General features: G+C 37.3%; 1 protein-coding gene and 1 non-coding gene across 2 annotated transcripts; one reads left to right on the top strand and one right to left on the bottom strand.

Annotated features, from left to right (window-relative positions):
• Positions 1-3,882: 3,882 nt before the first annotated feature.
• Trnav-aac (transfer RNA valine (anticodon AAC)) lies at positions 3,883-3,955 on the bottom strand. Its single transcript has one exon. It is a non-coding gene; the product is annotated as a tRNA-Val (tRNA).
• Positions 3,956-7,188: 3,233 nt separating this feature from the next.
• On the top strand, positions 7,189-13,506 carry LOC149131246 (protein kish-A-like). Its single transcript, XM_089340766.1, has 4 exons — positions 7,189-7,326; positions 10,713-10,822; positions 11,449-11,483; positions 12,971-13,506. The coding sequence occupies exons 1-4, from the start codon at positions 7,324-7,326 to the stop codon at positions 13,039-13,041; spliced, it is 219 nt and encodes a 72-aa protein (XP_089196892.1). The 5' UTR covers positions 7,189-7,323; the 3' UTR covers positions 13,042-13,506.
• Positions 13,507-19,600: the final 6,094 nt, after the last annotated feature.

Below are 19,600 nucleotides of genomic sequence, written 5' to 3'. Positions count from 1 at the left end.
ACTATTGAGCTCTTCACGCTAGGAAGACGAGAAAATAGAAACGGTCACGTGACGTATCTGATAGACCTCTGTGTGTGTGTGTGTGTGTGTGTGTGTGTGTCTGTGCGTTGGCTTGTCTGTCTGCGTTACGTTTAGTGTATGTGTGTGTTGGCTTGTTTATGTGCGTTACGCTTAGTGTGTATATATATATGTGTGTATGTGTGTGTGTGGTTGTTTATGTGCGTTAAGTTTAGTGTATATATACGTGTGAGTGTGTGTGTGTGGTTGTTTATGTGCGTTACGTTTAGTGTATATATATATATATATATATATATATATATATATATATATATGTGTGTGTGTGTGTGTGTGGTTGTTTATGTGGGATATATTTAGTGTGAGTACGTGTGTTTGTGTCGTAGTTTTAATCCCAGGGCAGCCATAAGCCAGCGGATCTATGATCTGTGAGCTTCTCCATTTTTATGTCAAACAATTACTTGGGATTTGAGAAAAAAAATTTGACTGCTATTTCTAGTACGTCGAGTGACCGCTTATACTCTGGGCTATGGAACTCTTCACTTACGGGCACAGATTTCAGTGACTGCTGTCGAAGTCACTAAAAATTTTTTTTAAAAACCCCTTAAAATGATGGAATTGAAGGATATATATTTTTTTCTAATTTCTCAATTTCACAAATAGTTTACCTTACAACTATATTTAAGTTACGGGACGTAAACACACCAACATCGGTTGTCAAGCGATGATGGGGGAGGGACAAATACAGACACACACACACATATATATACGACGGGCTTCTTTCAGTTTCCGTCACCCAAATCTACTCACAAGGCTTTGGTCGGCCAGAGGCTATAGTAGAAGACACTTGCCCAAGGTGTTACGCAGTGGGACTGAACCCAGAACCATGTGGTTGGTAAGCAAGCTACTTACCACACAGCCAACGCTTGTGTCACCTTTGGCAAGTGTCTTCTACTAGCCTCGGCCTTCAGTGGATTTGGTAGATGGAAGAAGGGCATTCCTACACATGACTGCCCCCTGATTTGTTTCCTCATAACTTTCCGAAAAATGGATATTTTAATGAATTTTTCAACAAATACTTTTCAGAGTTTGCAAATTACTTAGAATTATATTTAAATCTGATGGGAAAAGAAAAATGGGTAGAGATGGACTATATGTAATCTGAACCTCCCCCCCCCCCTTATTTATTAATTTTTTTTACGGAATCCCACGTTTTAGGCTATGGAGATTCCGATTCTGAAAAAAAAATTTTTGAAAAATTTCAATCCCCCCCCCCACCAAGCAGGCTATTTACATGCTAGAAATAACAGCCAAATCTCACAAAACTAGTGTTAGGGTTAGGTTTAGGGTTAGGGTTAGGGTTAGGGTCAGGCTTAGGGTTAGGGTTACGGTCAGGGTTACGGTCAGGGTTAGGGTTAGGTTTACCCTGTGGATCTATATAAAAACCGGGGGGTCGAAATTTTGAAATTGAGATTTTCGAAAAAAATTTTTCCAGAATCGGATTCTCCATGGTCTGAAACATAGGATTCCGTAAAAAAAAACAAAATTTAAAAGGAGGGGTATACCCAGATTACATATACTCCATCTCCACCGAAAAATGGTGAGCATGCACACATACTGACACACGTCAAAATTTCTTTCGAAATTTCAGGTTTTATTTTGTAGATATATGTGATGTGTGTCATTATGTATGTGTACGAGCACATCAATTTTTTCCTTTTCTTCATGTTAAATTTCGATATATTCGTAATCTACACACTCTGAAAGTTATTTATAGAAAATTTCACAAAAAAAAAAAAAATTACCCGTTTTTCTGAAAGTTATGAATAAAGAAAACCATTTCGTGGGAATTTTCCGAAACGCCTCACCCCACCATCGGAAATCTTTTTTACCTAGATATTCCGGTATAATCAGAATCTACACCATCTGAAGCGTATTTGTAGAACATTTCATTAAAAAATACCTATTTTTCTGGAAGTTATGAGACAATGAATTTGGTGGTCGGGGGTGTGGGCATATGCGGCGGTATGTCTTGTTTCGTCATTCTTCCAACGTATACCGAATTGCTTTCATTTCACAACTAGTAGTTTTCACACATACATAAAAACAAACAAAAACGTTTTAAAACTTAATACGTAAACAGTAATTCAACACAAGGCACATATCTATTATTTTGTAAAGTTAAACCATCATTATCTAACTCAGCACAAATGTAACTTGCAATTCGTTCCTGGTGTTAAAATGATGTTCTTCACCCTCTTGGGAAACCAGCCGTGTGTGTGTGTGTGTCTGTTTCTATTTACATACATACCCCCTGTGTACCTCTGACATTTTCCCTGACACTGTGCATCACGCTCGCAATTTACCCACACACGTTTCACATTATCTGTGTTGCTACCTATTACCTCTCTGACCCATCCTCATCTCTTCCACTTCCCTCTCAGCTGAAGTTCATGATTGACCACGCCTCTGTCCGTGTTCGCCATTCACTACACTCACCTCTGTCCTTATCTCTTTGTTTCTCAGCCACTCTCCTTTCACGCTCCTGCGAACATATCTACCCACTCAGCCTGTTCAGTCCTCTGTACTATTCTTATATTCATCTTCCTGTACCATGAGGAATACACCTTGACACATTTTCACTACCATCTTACTGTTCTAACTAGGGTAGCCGTGTATCTCTTCTACAGCAAGACACCTGTTCCTGTCCCTCTATCACGCTTTAACCTCTCGTCATCTGGCACAAACTCATCTCCCTTAATACCAGAACACCCTGAATCGAAGGGTATATCTTGCGAGCTACTTGGTAACCTCACCAATGTTGGTGTCACTCAAAAGGTTCCCAGTATATTCTGTAAAGTGATTGACGTTAGAAAGGGCAGCCAGCCGTAGAAACCATTCCAAAGTAGACATTAGGGCGAGATGCAGTCGTTTGGCTCGCCGGTTGCTGTCGAATCGTCTAATCTATGCTACCATGGAAAACGAAAGTTAAACGATTATACATATATATATATATATATATATATATATATATATATATAAAATCGAAAAAACTACTAAACGACGCGGATCTGAAGACGTGGGTCGATGAATTTTACATTTCAAGACCGAGTGATTCCTACTGTCAAGGCATTAACAAACCAGTTGGTAAGAAGTTGTAAACAATGCAAGAGAACATATTATTAACCGATTTCTCTACGGCCATGCTGGGACACCGCCTTGTAGGGATTCAGTCTATAGGAAAGTTGGTTATACATCATTAGATGTATACCTGACTTTCCTATATAAAATTAAGAAATATAACGGAACGCTGAACTCCGGACTATCAACTTAAACAACATTTTATTTAGGTGGCGAAAATATACATCTTTAGCTCTTGTTGTTACAGCTTCTATGTGTGTGAGCATAGTTGTTGGGACGTTGTTATGTAGATGTGAGCGAGCTGTCGAGTGTAAGTCCGAAAGATGGAGAGTGACAGCTATACACGTACAGAGACTGTCTCCAGGTTGGAATGTCAGAGACACTGCTTGACACGTCCATGCTCTATTGCTGGCCAGCAAGAAAGAGAATGAATTGAGCGGGAACGCTTGCTTGTTTAATTCCACGCATGCGTGAGACTACGCATGCGCACGGCGTTACTACAAGTCGAAAAAATCGAACCCAGTATTTATTCCATGGGTCTCTTTCACCAAAACTTCTAGATTACGGAGACGTAAGCAAACCAACCAAGCAATGGTCACAAGAGTTTGGCTGGTCCTGGGATATAGTAGAATATACCCATTGAGACTGAACTCGATGTAACACAGTTGGGAAGCGAATTTCTTAACCACACTTACAACTACATATACAAAAAAAAAATGCCATTTGAGGTTCCAGCGAGTTTCGAACTCACGACCTTCTGCGTGTTAAGCAGATGTGATAACCACTACACCATGGAACCAGCTGTTCTTTTATCATCGAAATAATAAGCATAACAAAATGATGGTTAAATGTGAACGAATTTATCTGATAACAAAACAAAATATTGAACTGTATACTTCTACCTCTAAGAACGAAAGAATTCGCCATGCTTGTAGGAAAAATACAGACATGCTGTGAGAACTGGTAAACTTAATGCCTGATTGTGACCAGAAGTTTTATACCAGATTAGAAATCTTCGTCCCAGAGAACATTGTGTCTAGGCGCAGGCATAGCTGTGTGATAAGAAGCTTGGGCACTGTCATGGTATTAGCTGTCAGAAGTGAAAGTAGAAAAATCTGACAAGGAACGTTACTGCTGGTTTGAGTTGATTCTTTGCCTACTGACAGCTAATACCATGACTGGCCGGAGCGAGCTATCTGTCTGTCTCTCTCTATCTATCTATCTATCACTCGAAAGTTATTGGAACAAATTTGACACCTATATCCATGCGTTTGAAAACACACAGAGTATAAGGGTACTACTAAAGCAGAGTGGTCCCGAACGCGCAGTCGCGCGTCCGCGCTAGCTAGTCGTGAGTGGTCGATCCTATTATTTTTAAACTTCAAACTTCATTTGTTTTCTATTTTGATAAATTCTCTCTGTTGAAAATTATATTTTTATATTTTAAATAATTTGCAATTTCAGAAAATATATTTTTATATTAAATTTGCGTTTTCTAATTTGATAAATTCTACGGACACAAACAGAGGTGAACGAGTGATAGATAGATAGATAGATATAGAGAGAGAGATAGTGAGATAGACAGACAGACAGATAGATAGCTCCGGCTAGTCAGTAGCCAAAGAATCAACCCAAACCAGCAGTAACGTTCCTTGTCAGTTCTACTTTCAATTCTGACAGCTAATACCATGACAGTGCCTACTCGGGCTGACCAAAGCATTGTGTGGGATTTGGTAGACGGAAACTGAAAGAAGCTCGTCGTATATATATATATTTGTGTGTGTGTGTCTTTGTGTCAGTGTTTGTCCCACCACCACTGCTTGACAAGCAGTGTTGGTCGCACTTGAAGATAACCACCTCCACCCCGATAGCGTTGAGCAGGGATATGGTCCGGAGGCCGAGAACACCGGAGGTCTCCACTGCCACAGGCTCAACCACAAACCTGTCAGAGAGCGATCGATACTTTGACAGTTTCCTTTCTTCAGCCTGACGAGCAGCGGAGCCTGGGCTGGTAGTTGCTGCTGGAGGTCTCACAATATGTGACATCCCAGATAAGGGGGCCTGCTACCACGGAACGGGAAGATTGTCAAACCGTCAGGCTTTTTATCGTCCTCTCAGTTCAGCCTCGCTAGCTTGCGCTGGGAATCTATCACACCATACACAGGTTAGGCAAAGGGTTTAATGAATTGAAATTCAGGAGTTGTCTCCCTTGATTTTCTTAATTATTAACTTTAAATATAATTTTCCTCATTGCTACTGATTGCCATTTATTAGAAGTGTATATTCTGGATTCAGTGAGCTTTGTATATCCAAGAAAGATAGTAAATTTTCTTCATCATAATTCTCAGCAGAGGTAAAGAGTATGCACACCACCAGTTTTCGGCGTAACCTTAATCCTAAACCCTAACCCTAAACACCAGGTGTGTGTGTGTGTGTGTGTTCTTTACCTTCGCCATAATTCTCTTCATGCAATATCACATTCGTAATTTGTTTTCAAATTTAATAAATCATATTTAAAAACAAAGATTAAATTCTAATATAATCGTAGTTAACACCATCTAAAGGGTTAGACTGCGGTCATGCAGGGGCACCGCCTTGACGGATTTTAGTCGAACTAATCGATCCCAGTATTTATAACTGTTTTGTAAAGACTGGTACCTATTCTATCGGTCTTTGGCTGAAGCGCTAAATTATGGGGTCGTAAATACACCAACACTGGTTGTCAATCGGTGGTGAGGGGCAAACAAACAAACACACACACACACACACACACACACATACATGATGGGCTTCTTTCGGTTTCCGTCCACTCACAAGGCTTTAGTCAGCCCAAGGCTAGGCTATAGTAGAAGACACTTGCCCAAAGTGCCACGTAGTGGGACTGAACTGGGAACCATATGGTTGAGAAGCAAACCCCTTACCCTACAGCCACACCTGTAGAAAATTTCATTCGAAATATCAATTTTTCTGAAAGTTTTGAGGAAACAAAAGTCGGTGTGAGGCGCACTTGTATAGGTATATCCACCCCGTGACAACATCTACCGGAAAGATAACGGAAGAAACAAAACCCAGTTATTGGACAGTCCTGCTATGTAACCTGCTAGAAAAAGAAGTCAAATCTCTCACAAATCATACCGGATTGAGTAGCTTTGGCAAAATCATTTGAGCATCGGAAAAAAATTACTTTGCAGTACTTGGATTCAATTCTCTACGTTAAAATCACGCATTTATCTGTTCTGCCATTTAATTTTCCGGTTTCGATAAAGCTCTGTGGTTGCTAGATGTGCTAGAAACAACAGCCAAAACTCTCTTAAATCGCACTCTGTCGTCTTACAGACGCGCGCGCGCACGCACACACACAGACTCCCCCTTTTGTTTCCTCATAACTTTGCGAAGAATAGATAATTTTTGATTAAAAACAAAACTGTCCGACGAACGGGAACGTGAAACTTTTACTCCGATATATATATATACATAATTAAGGGATCAGCAAACATATATATATATAAATATATATAAATTCAAAAAGGGATAAAAATCTTTTACAAGAATTTTATCAAGAAGCCAATGTGTAAAAAAATTCATAAGGGAAATTTCTATTCCCAAGAATATATTTATTCGTTTATATTTATATAAGGGGTATTACTACAGAATAATGCCACACACTGGACTTCCCAAAATAAACACATTTAGTACCGAAAGCGAGGAAAAACATATATATATATATATATATATATATATATATATATATAAATATGTGCCAGCATGTATGCGTGCTCGCCAATCAGTTTTTTCTTTTCTACTTTGAATTCTGATATAATCATTCTTTACCTACACCATCTGAAAGGCATTTGTAGAAAATTATATTAAAAAGTAGCCATTTTTATAAAAGTTATGAAGACGCAAAGTCAAAGGAAAGGCACACTTGTATTGGAGTGTTACATTGTATAGTCTAAAGAAGATGGAATGTCTTTAATTGTAGGTTAGAATGGGGCTGATCTGGGACTAAACAATTCACAAATCTTGACGATTCATACAAATTGAAACTGATGTCTGTTTCATCCATCAGCAACTTGTCAAAAGAAATGCGCATCGATTGGTTAACCACTTTGACCAATCGCTGGCGTCGTCGCATACGACTTCGGCTGGGCCAACACGTCGGCGAAAATGGTGAGTGTTGATATTGTGTGTTTATAAACACCTTTAATTACAAATCAAAATATATTCGTGTATTTGTCATTTTTCTATGTAGCGATCAATGTAAACCTATAAGTATTTCCTTCCTCCTCCAAAACGGTAAATTTATCCAGCTGTATTTCTTAAATCAACATTTTTTTTCTAACAGAGTTGGAAATTTCATCAATTAACGTCATGTGTTACAGTTGTCATTTGTATTAACAAAAAATATTAATATTTCTTTGTCTTATTTTTCTGGCTCATCTCTCACCCTCAAAGCTAATGACAGTTTCTATAGGCTATTTTGAATCGAACCTTGAGCGAATAACATCGATTTACTGCGATAATTCCTCAAACTTTTTTGCTATTTGGATTCCGATAAAAAAAAAAAATTGGATTATCGTTATCGAAAAGGTGTGGATCCGTGAGCCTGTTTCCTCTACCCTGCATATGTGTGTGTAATTATAATATAATATATGTGTGTGTGTGTGTGTAAATACACACACGTACCTGGATGGTCGCAACGTGAGACCCAAGCAAAAGCCAAATCCTCAGTTTAGGAAATAAATTAACGGATCTTTGTCTTCCTTCTTTCATTTACGAACTGTAATACATGGACAGGTCGAATGCCTATGCAAAGGAGCCTTCGTCTGCTCTGAAATCCCTTCTGTTTGTAGGTTTGATGAAAGCCATTCTTATCTTGTTCTCTGTTACGATTCTTTTTACATGGTGAATTCGTTATAAGAATATCAATCGTCCTTAGTACTTGACTGATACTCTATTTCTATCTGCAAGTGCGAGCCCCGTGAGTCAGAGTCGCTGTTCCAGCGCAACCCACCTCGCCATCCGGGGCAACGCCTTTTCCATTTTGTCTTGCAGAGATCACGAAGCGGCCTGAATTACAGGAAATAATTCGCTTCACTCCTTAATGTAAAGTTGTAACATTATTAAATGAAAAATATTTAACGAGTATTTGCTGTTCGATGCTAAGTTTAATAGAATGTTATGTCATTCGAATAGAAAGAAAATCACATCTGATTGAATAGTCCGTTATTTTATCGACAGGGGAGAGTTGAAACGCAAAGTTGGCCTCGGTGGAATTCGAACTCAAAACGGAAGGAGCCGTTCCTTGTTACATGTAAGACTATTATACAAAATATAGAGCACCGGAGTCTGAAGAAATTAACGTTAGTTTACGTCAGCAAAATCCAGTTCGCAATCAAAAGTTCTTTTTGGGTGTTGTCGCAAGGAGAAAACACTTCTAGCAAGGTTTTTCGTTCTGTGGGATAACCACAGCGGTCTTATATCCTGGACAGATACAGGAGGGGGAGTCGAATTTGAGAAGGTGGTGGTGCAGTTCTGATCTATGTATGCTGAGGCTTGCTGTCAATAAAGAAATGCTACAGGGTCCAGTGATGATCCCTAAGGATCTACAATGCTGCTGGGCCGACCCTAGTGAGAAGTATATAACATTACTTTTGACGGTGCTTTCAAATAGCTACTGGCATCAATTTTGAAAGTAAACCTAGTTTCGCAGCCCAGGGTCGCTTATCAAACTAAATTTTGTATCGTTGCTTTATTTCCGAATATATATAATTGGCAAATAGTGCCTTACTTCTTGGAATTTGGTTTCGATTTCGAGGAGGATGCGAGTGCCTCAGGATTACTATAGTGTGTGAGTGTCTCAGAATACTATAGTGTGTGTGTGTGCGTGCGTCTGTATGTATATGAGTGTGTGTGTGTGTGTATCAATTTTTATCGACACATTTTCCAGTTTGTCTTTAATATCTAAATTTATAAAGAAATATTAATTCTCGTAGAAAGTGGAATGGAATCCTCTTGTACTCACAGATAATATCAACCAGTTATTATTTAAAAGACAATAAGAGACTATATATATATATATATATATATATAACAAATAATAAATGAGTATATGCATATATACGTACAGGTATGTGCACACCTACGTCTACCTGTATATATAGGTGCATATCTGCGTACAGGACATTGCAAACAAAACGTGGACAAAAAAAATAATAATAACCAGAGTACAGAAAACACACAAGCCACAGAGAACATTTTCATTCATCAGCTACCCCCATTTTAACACCGGCGTTTCGAATATATGTATGTGTGTGTGTGTGTCTATGTAATTTGAAATAATGGCTGAGTTTGCTGACGTTTTGAGAGAAACATTTCATGGGAGAGAGAGAAAGTAAAAGGAAAAATTTCTCTCTAAATTTGCCAACTTTTATAAATACACGAAACCTTGTAAACGACACTGTTTCTTGTTCGTTAAACTTTACCTTACATGGTTTGACGTACATTCGGGTGTCTAACGCAACCAGGGTTCAAAGGCTAACCTATCGTACATTACATTTTATATTATACATCAAGCATATTGTGAACAATAGCGTCGTTTGTTGGTTAACTGTGCCCAACAGTACAATCACTAATTATTACACTACATTTCTGATGGCAAGAGAAAAGAGGAAAGCATTTTTTGCTTGACGCATCGTTTATCAGCATTTTTTCCTGTTATGTAACCGATTCACGCAGTTTCCGTCTACACAAAGAAGTGATGATAGTAGAAGATACTTGTTCAAGGTGCCACGTAGTGGAATCGATCTAGTAGTTGAGAAGCAAACTTCTGAACCACTGGGCTAAGTCTGAATCCATTTCGTTACAAAAAAAATAAAACAAACTGGTGCAGGCATGGCTCTGTGTTAATAAGTTTGCTTCCAAACCATATGATTCTTAGTTCAGTCCCATTGTGTGGCACCTTGGGTAAGTATCCTCTAGTACATCCCTGGGCCGACCAAAACCTTATTAGTGGATTTTATAGACGGAAACTAAAAGAAGCCCGTTATATATCATCATTTAATGTCCGTTAAAGACCAGAGCTGACAAACTGTAAGCTGCACCAGACTCCAGTCTGGTTTGGCATGGTTTCTACGGTTGGATGCCCTTCCTAATGCCAACCACTTCACAGAGTGTGCTGGGTGCTTTTACATGGCACCATATGAGTGCTTTTATGTAGAACTGCACAGACACTTTTTTACATGGCACTAGCAGAGAGGGACCAGTCTTAATACTTCTTCTGTGGAGTATGGGTCTTCTTGAGTACAACAAGCTGCCAGGCATCTCGGTCCTATGTCATCCTGAAAATTTCAGCGGAAAGTATGGAATAACATAACCACCAGAGTTTGTCATCCAGCAGCACCTACAGCAGTATATTGGTTGAGAGGACAGCCTCCACCCTACTGGTTGCCAGCTGGGGATTTTACTTGGTTATGTTTCCATAAGTTTCTCTGAATACCTCCTCGTCATTATCAGCATCATCGTTACTTAATGTATTATTTTTGTTCTTATTGCAGTCTGCTTTGTTCAACTTCCAAAGTTTGTTGACAGTAGTGTTGTTGTTGATCTGTACCTGTACATATCTGCGAGCATTTTTCCCTTCCCTCCTGGACAAAAATAAACAAGGGTATGTATTATTGAAATCAGTTTTAATTTAATTCTTCATTTGCTTTTGGACTTGTTAATTGTATATTTGTTTGAGTTGTCGCAATTTTAACCTTTTAGCATTTAGACTGGCCGTATCCAGCCCAGATATTTTACCTGCTTTATGTTCAAACTAGCTAGATCAGTCTTTTACTGATGTATATATATATATGCATGTAGAAACTCTGCCAAATTAGATTGGAGCCTGGTGTAGCCATCCGGTTTCACCAGTCCTCAGTCAAATCGTCCAACCCATGCTAGCATGGAAAGCGGACGTTAAACGATGATGATGATGATGATGATGATATGGCGTTAAGAAGGGCATCCAGCTGTAGAAACTCTGCCAAATCAAATTGGAGTCTGGTGTAGCCATCTGGTTTCACCAGTCCTCAGTCAAATTTGAACTCAAAACATAAAGATGGACAAAATGCTGCTACGCATTTTGTCCAGCATGCTAACGATTCTGCCAGCTTGCCCGTTAAGGCTACTAGAAATTTATTCATTCTTATGTGGTAATAACCTACTATATAATTTTCCTCCCCTGTAACTAATATTATGGAGATGCTTTAATAATGCTCTTTTTTTTTTTTTTTTTTTTTCAATTTCCAGTTTCCTAGGTACATTCTGGAAATGTGCTCGGATAGGTAAGTCAAAATTTCTGCTGTTCTGTGGTGTTAATAAGTCAACTTTGAAACTATAAACAATAGGGTGTAAATAGTGGGTTTAAAAAAAAAAGCCCTTTGGACAGAAAAAGTCAAAGGATCCTCATGGGGTTTGAACTCACATCTCCTGTAAAGATGACAGGAGTTCTGTCATTGTACTGCATTGTACAGATCAGCATCATGCTGTGCCTGGATGCAGATTCCCTCTACAACTTCCTCAAAGCAAATTCCAACACTGCTGCAAGGTAAAAAGAGAACAGTGCTGGAGCAAGCATCCCACCTTGTGTAACTCCATTTGTCACCACAAGCTTGCATGAGGTATTGTTATTTTGTACTACAAGGGCCTGCTTTCCTTCGTGCAGGGATCTGAACCTTTGAGGACATCCATGTTCTTTCTTAAGAACCACCCAAAGTCCATGTAAACAATTTTATTGGTAAGTATAAAACTTCTAAAAATGAATGGAGAAATTCAAAGGATTGCTTTGGTCCGATGGTAGAGCCCCCGTCATCTTTACAGACGTAAGTTCTAGTGCCAATAGGCAACCTTCAGTCTTTTCTAGCCAAAGGGTTTTTTAACTTAACATTTACATACTATAATTTATAGCTTTATCATCTGCTTGGAGATCCACTGTTCCAAAAAAGAATTATTTCATGTTCTCTTGAAATTTATAAATTCTTCGTAATTGACCAATTTATCTAGTAGTAGTATTGATTTTGAATTTTAGCACAAAGCCAGCATGTTTGGGGGAAGGGATAAGTAAATAGCACCATTTGGGCATGATTGTTACCAGTGTCGCCTTACTGGCACGTTAAAAACCATTCGAGCGAGATCGTTGCCAGTGCCGCTAAATTGGCACCTGTGCAGGTGGCACGTAAAAAGCACCATTTTGAGCGTGGCCGTTGCCAGTACCGCCTAACTGGCCGCCCTCATGCCAGTGGCACGTAAAAGCACCCACTACACTCTCTGAGTGGTTGGTGTTAGGAAGGGCATCCAGCCGTAGAAACTCTGCCAGATCAGATTGGAGCCTGGTGTAGCCATCCGGTTTCACCAGTCCTCAGTCAAATCGTCCAACCCATGCTAGCATGGAAGGCGGACGTTAAACGATGATGAGGAGGAGGAGGAGGGCGGCGAGCTGGTGATCGACTACACCCACCTTCCCCTGAAATTTCAGGCCTTGTGCTTAGAAAGGATTATTATTATTATTATTATTAAAGTAGTGAACTGGTAGAATTGTTAGCGTGCCGGATGAAATGCTTAGCAGTATTTTGGCCATTGCTACGTTCTGAGTTCAAATTCTGCCAAGGTTGACTTTACCTTTCATCCTTTCGATAGAATAAGTATTAGTCAAGCACTGGGGTTGATGCAATTGACTAGCCACCCAACCCCACCCCCACAAAAATTTCATGCCTTGTGCCTATAATAGAAAGGATTATTATTATAATTGTTGTTGTTGTTCTCGTTATTATAGGTGAAAGGAAAAGTCCATATATAGCTGTGTGTTGTATTGCTATGGCAGCAAACATACTCTTTTGGTCTTAGCACAGCGGCTACCAGCACCACCTGTTGGACTGCCTGTCTTTGAGGAGAACAGCTTACTGAAGAACATGGCATATTGGCGAGAATTGCTTGACAAAGTCTGTTTCCTGCTATGGAACCATTAAAGAATGGTTGTTATTGGATCATAACAGCGAATACATAATTAATTACCAAATATTCAATATTTGGTAATTAAGCAAATATTTTTTTTTGTTTATCTTATTTTATAATGAACTGAAAGAAATTCAGACTTTCCAACCAAATTGAAATTTTTTTTTTTTTTCTAAACTGATAAGTAAAATCTTCTGTTCCACTTTATATTCCTGTCAGTCTGTTAAAAGAAGGAAAAATTGCATTTCTCTTTAAATGTGAGGAATTTTCCTTCTGTTAATTAAGCTAAATTCTCCAAGATTGTGGAGAGATGCTTTAAGAATGCCAGCTCTGAATAAATGTGTTATTCAAACTGTCTTTGATTTGTACTGAATTCATTTCCATTTTTTTTTTTTACATTAATTTTGCTCCATTATTTTACTAAATCATCCATTATTTTCAAAATTAATTGAAATCAAGTCAGTGTATTTCAATTGAAATATCCTAACATAAAACTTAATCCTTTAACATCCAGATTACTTCATCAAACATAATGCTTATTTTTCACATAGTCTTCAAGATTTCAATGATGTTAATGTTTATTTTTAGAATGACATTGCAGAGTAGGTGTAAAATGCTGGATCTGGCCAGTTTGAATATAAAAGATGCTGAGTGTTTTGGCCTGATATGGCTGATTTCAATGCTAAAGATTAAATATGAATATTTTAAAATGTGATGCTTTGTATCACAGAACCAGAGGTGGTGTTATATATATATATATATATATATGCAAAACACTCGAGTTATCTCTCCTGTCCATGTCTGAGGTGTTTCACACCTAGCAGTTTGAAAGTATATATATTCCGCCACACTATTGCAGCCCCTGGTAAATACACAAAGCATATACATTAAGTATATGTAGTTAATAACATATGTATATATATATATACACACACACACACTGACCAATGCCTTGTGAGTGAAATATGTCTGTGTGTCTAATTTTGTTGCCTTCCTGCATGACAACCTGTGTTGGTTTGTTTACACCCCCATAACTTAGTTGTTTGGATAAAGAGACTGAGAAAAATAAGTACTAAACTTAAAAATAAAACAGACTCCAAGGTGGTGCCCCAGCATGGGCTTAGTCCAATGACAAACAAGTAAAAGGTAAGGTTATATTTTGGTTTTTCATACTGTTTCTATTCTGCCTATCAAATTCTTTGACAATTCATTGTTTGATCTAAGGCTACAGTAAAAAAAAAAAAAAAAAATTGCCCAAGATGCTACAGTGAAATCACATGGCCCTGTGGTTAGGGTATTGCACTCCTGACTGCAAGAACATGGTTTTGATTCACAGATGTGGCGGTGTGTTGTGTTCATGAACAAAACTCTTCATTTCATGTTACTTCAGTCTACTCAACCGCAAACGAGTAACCCTACACTGAACCAAACCTGCCATTCAGGAAGAATGTTGCGGTCTTGGCTACTTGCTCAGACCCCCTTCGGTCATGACTGACCATGGGATTGCACCTAGAAAGTTACCCTCCCAGGCACAAGTCCGGGCAAGGTTGCTTATGGAAGACCAGCAGTCGCCCATGCATAACGACCTCCCCTCTCCACGCCACCAGTGTTATCCAAGGGAAAGGCAAAGGGGCCGATACAGCTTGGCACCGGTGACGTCGCAACTCATTTCTACAGCTGAGTGAACTGGAGCAGCGCGAAATAAAGTGTCTTGCTCAAGAACACAACACGCAGCCGGTCCGGGATTCGAACTCGCAACCTCACAATCGTAAGCTCGACGCTCTAACCACTGAGCCATGCGTCTTCACTTACAGGCCATGGAAACTGAGTAACTGGCCCTATGAGTCCTAAGGTTTGAGTCAATAACGTCTAGGGGTTAACAAGATGTTGCATCAGTGGTTCTCAACGTGGGTCCACACGACATTTGGGGATTCATATAAGACTTTGTTGTTGAAGTTTATATGTAATAAATTCCTTATACGTGTACAATACACCAAATATTTTAACAATTTTTTATACAATTCCGAATGATATTTGATTTACTTTTTATCTTTTACTTGTTTCAGTCATTAGACTGTGGCCATGCTGGGGCAACGCCTAGAATTTTTAGACAAATGAATTGACCCCGGTACTTTTTTTTTTTAAGGCGGGTACTTGTTCTATCGGTCCCTTTTCCCAAACTGCTAAGACACAGGGGCGTAAACACAGCAACACCAGTTGTCAAGTGGTGGTGGGGAACAAACACAGACACAAACACACATATATATATATATATATATATATATATATATATACATACATACATACATACATGATGGGCTTCTTTCAGTTTCTGTCTACCAAATCCACTCACAAGGCTTTGTTCAGCCTGAAGCTATAGTAGTAGATACTTGCCAAAGATGCCATGGAGTGGGACTGAACATGGAACCAGGTGGTTGGGAAGCAAGCCTGTATAAAAACATAATAGTATTATTTTTTTTAATATTGTATAACTACAGGGCTCCATTTGAGTAAAATATGAATCCAAGGAGTCCATGAGTAAAAAATGGTTGAGAAACACTGGGCAACACAATGGAAATGAACACAAGTGAAGCATGGCTGCAAAGGAAACTTTTTCACTCCACAACTATGCCTACACTTATTAAAACAATTTGTCTTTTCCAGAACAAAACAACAGACAATACTAATCAATAGCAGTCTACTTTTATTACAACACAATATTATGCTGTTACATAAAAAAAAAAAAAAAACTCCAACAAAACAAGAAAACAAACAAATAGTATAAACAATATGATACATGATACATGTTTCCTACTATGTACAAATTATATTATCATTATTATTATTATTAGATAGAGTTCAGAGGTTTATTCAGTTGTAAAACTCTCTTTTCAAATGAAAATTTCAACAAATACATGGGGTATAATTGTGTATGTGTGCACACATACACACATATATTATATATATATATATTTATACAATATTAGGATAAACTCTTATATAAGAATTTATCAAGTAGTTATCGTGAAAAAAATTCATAGGGAAGAATTTATTGTTTTTCCCTAAATCATATTTATCTATTTATATATATATATGGGCATAACTATACAAGAATGCCTCACATTAACTACTATAATAAACACTACGGTAGATAACATGAGGCATTCTTGTATAGTTATGCACTTATATATATATATATATATATATATATATATATATATATACACACATGAATTTATATATTTATATATATGAGAAATGATTAACGCAAGTTTGTATTATTTGTTCTTATATATATATATATTTCACCATTATTGTTATTTGCAACTTCCGCATTGGATGTTCAAAGTGCGATCGGACACTGAACCGCAACGGATCATCAGCGGAACATTCTGTTTGCATTATGTTACTCAGATAAAATGCCTCCTTGTAATATGATGCGATAAAGTGTTTCTTGTGGCTCAGCATCCTATTGCACTTTTGAACATCCAATGTAAAGGACGAAAACAACAATAGTGAAACACGAAACACACAAGTAGGGAACAAATGACACAAACTTGTGTTTACTATAATTTCTCTTACATTTGGTCTTTATATTATTATAACCAGCAATACTACTAAGTACAGTATTAACCACACCACTGTACTTGTAGAGTGGACAATAATGCTCCACATGGAGCTCTTAACTCACTAGCAGCAGTTGTACATCTAACTGTACAAACAATATTATATAAATATATATAGATATATATATATACACACACATACATACATATATACATGTAAAAACAGAAATACAGCCTGAGTATTTTCCAAGCAGTTATCACAAGATTCAAAATTCAAAAAAAAAAAAGAAACAGTCATTCATTTACATGGTAAATTTTATATACATCTCATATATTTATATCTATATTTATACCTGTTCATTACTAGGAATTAAAAGCAATATAAGCAACAAGAAAAATAGAGTAGTTAGTACAAAAAAATACAAGTGTCTATCTAAAATATTTATATTTCAATTAACAAGTGGATATTCCTTCGCGAATGACATTCCGGGAGGAGTAACACAAGTTCCCAACACTACGTATATTTATTTATTTTCCTTTTTACTTTTATTTACATGTTAATTTCTAATTATTCTATAATTCTTTTAACCCTTTCATTGCAAAATTAAATCTCATGATTATTCCAGAAACTATGACAAAATATCTACCAGAAAAAAAAAGAAAATAAAACAGTATTTTCTGCAAGTCACATTGTCTCAATAAACATGACATATCTCAACAATAAAATAGTTTCAAACATGACGTTCCTTAGGAAAAGATAGATTGATATATAAAATTGCTTTCTGCAGTAAAATGGTTAAATTAGTTATTCTATGTCTAATTGATTGAATAACAGTAAGCAGGGACCTCCTTCCATTGCTAAATCAATAAGTATTTACTGATAAACATTATAGATATAACAATAGAAACCCGACCTCTGGAAAATAGATTTCTTTCACAGATTTTAGTTTCAACTATCTTCTCTCTTCAATAAGAACTTCAGGACAGACGTGTAATGAAATTAGAGTAACCTCCCTTCGTTCACGGAAGTCTTCAACAACTGGCAGTTTGTAGCTACAGTTGACATAGATATATATACTTGCGAGTCTAGGACATTTACTCCCCGGCCCCCATCATGGACAATAACCCCTGAGGAACAACAGATGAGGATTTAAAACTTAATATATCGGAGAGGGTAATTGTCCAGATACGATACTTGCAATAAACCAATACATTTACATCCACATAAATACAATAATATAGATGCATGCACACACACTAGTTCATATGAATATCTTTTACTAGCTTCAGACTGCGGTCATACTGGGGCACCACCTTGAAGAACTTTCAGTCAAATGAATTGACCCCAGGACTTATTTTTTGTTAAGCCAGGTACCCACTCCATTAGACTCTTTTGCCAAACTACTGAATTACAGGGATGTAAACACAGCAACACCAATTGTCAAGCAGTGAGGGACAAATACACACACATATATATATATATATATATGTATATATATATATATATATATATACACACACACACACATATATGATGGGCTTCTTTCAGTTTCCGTCTACCAAATCCACACAAGGCTTTGGTTGGCCTGAAGCTATGGCCAAGAAGATAGGAGACTGATAGAAAGCAACATGACTAAGGAGCAATGATACAGACCCAGGATATGTAAAAGGAAAAGGAGCAAGAGTATGAGGGTAGGCAGTAAACTGGAGTGATAGAACAATAGGAGTGGGTAATGGTAGAATGTACAGGGCACAGTTAGTCCAGTGTAGACTCAGATGAACTGGGGTTCTAAGTATTCTGTGGTGCCACGCAGTGGGACTGTACCCAGAACCATGTGGTTGGGACGCAAGCCTCTTACCAAACAGACACACCTGCACCTATACTGACACAAACATACAGACATCTGAATATTTGCAGGAAGGAGCATACAAATACAGAAATAATTCAAATATAAACAACCAACGAACACAAAGACATCATTCAAAAGAGAACAAGAAAAGGATTGAACAGAGATTTATAGCCATTGTGATTTTAACAATCAACAAATAAATGGAATTATAAGAAATAACCTGAAGAGCCTTGGGAAAGTGAAACTATTTGTAGCAATGCAAACTAAAGGAGTATCCATCTATTTATTAAAATACATCTCATATGCAAGGCATAGACCCATCCAAGCTGACACTGGAAGCTTAAACTAAATCATCTTGCTGTTATATGTATATATACTAGTTTCTAAAAATTGATCTTAAGGACTAAATATATACATAATAAATCTCTGAAGGTGGATTAGTAAATTGTTGTCTGCTGTATGAAATTTAAATATTTATTTAAACAAAAGCCATTTTTTTCTTTTTCTTCTAAACAAATTATATACACACACATGTATGTATACATGTATATATACAAACGTACATATAAACACCGATACATACCAAAACATATATATCAATCCATACATACATATAAAGATTATATATATTACACACACAAACTAGTTATAATGATTAATAAAAGCTTATTTCAACTGTTGAGATTAATTAACAAGCATATAACAGATTGTCGGATCTAATTAGGCACACAGTTAAATTTTCTTAACAACACAGCATTCAAAGATAATTAAACAAACTAATAAACATAACAATTTGTACTAAATATAAGTAAAACCATAGTGAGAGGCAAAGCAATAATGGTGGTTCCATCTGTGTTTTTCGGTTAATACAATTAAATATAAAGTCATTTTATCCCAGAGTCAAAAGAGCTAATAAGGAAATTAACAGGGACTTGTTTTTATTCAATAAATCTATAGTAGATACATATATACATAGACACACACACGTACATATAGATAGATAGAGTCTTCTGGCAGACTCTGCAGGAGAAACCT

The sequence above is a fragment of the Octopus bimaculoides genome, chromosome 24 (assembly GCF_046866305.1).
Source record: "Octopus bimaculoides isolate indiv1 chromosome 24, ASM4686630v1, whole genome shotgun sequence".
In the NCBI taxonomy this organism is placed as follows: domain Eukaryota; kingdom Metazoa; phylum Mollusca; class Cephalopoda; order Octopoda; family Octopodidae; genus Octopus; species Octopus bimaculoides.
Note: the sequence above shows the minus strand (reverse complement) of the source record. Positions and strands in the feature narration are given on the sequence as shown.

What these genes read in the sequence shown, in the direction of transcription:
- LOC149131246 (XM_089340766.1), top strand. An exon ending in CTGGACAAAAATAAACAAGG is followed by an intron (nt 10,823 to 11,448) that starts GTATGTATTATT and finishes TTCAATTTCCAG; the next exon opens with TTTCCTAGGTACATTCTGGA. An exon ending in CTGGAAATGTGCTCGGATAG is followed by an intron (nt 11,484 to 12,970) that starts GTAAGTCAAAAT and finishes TCGTTATTATAG; the next exon opens with GTGAAAGGAAAAGTCCATAT.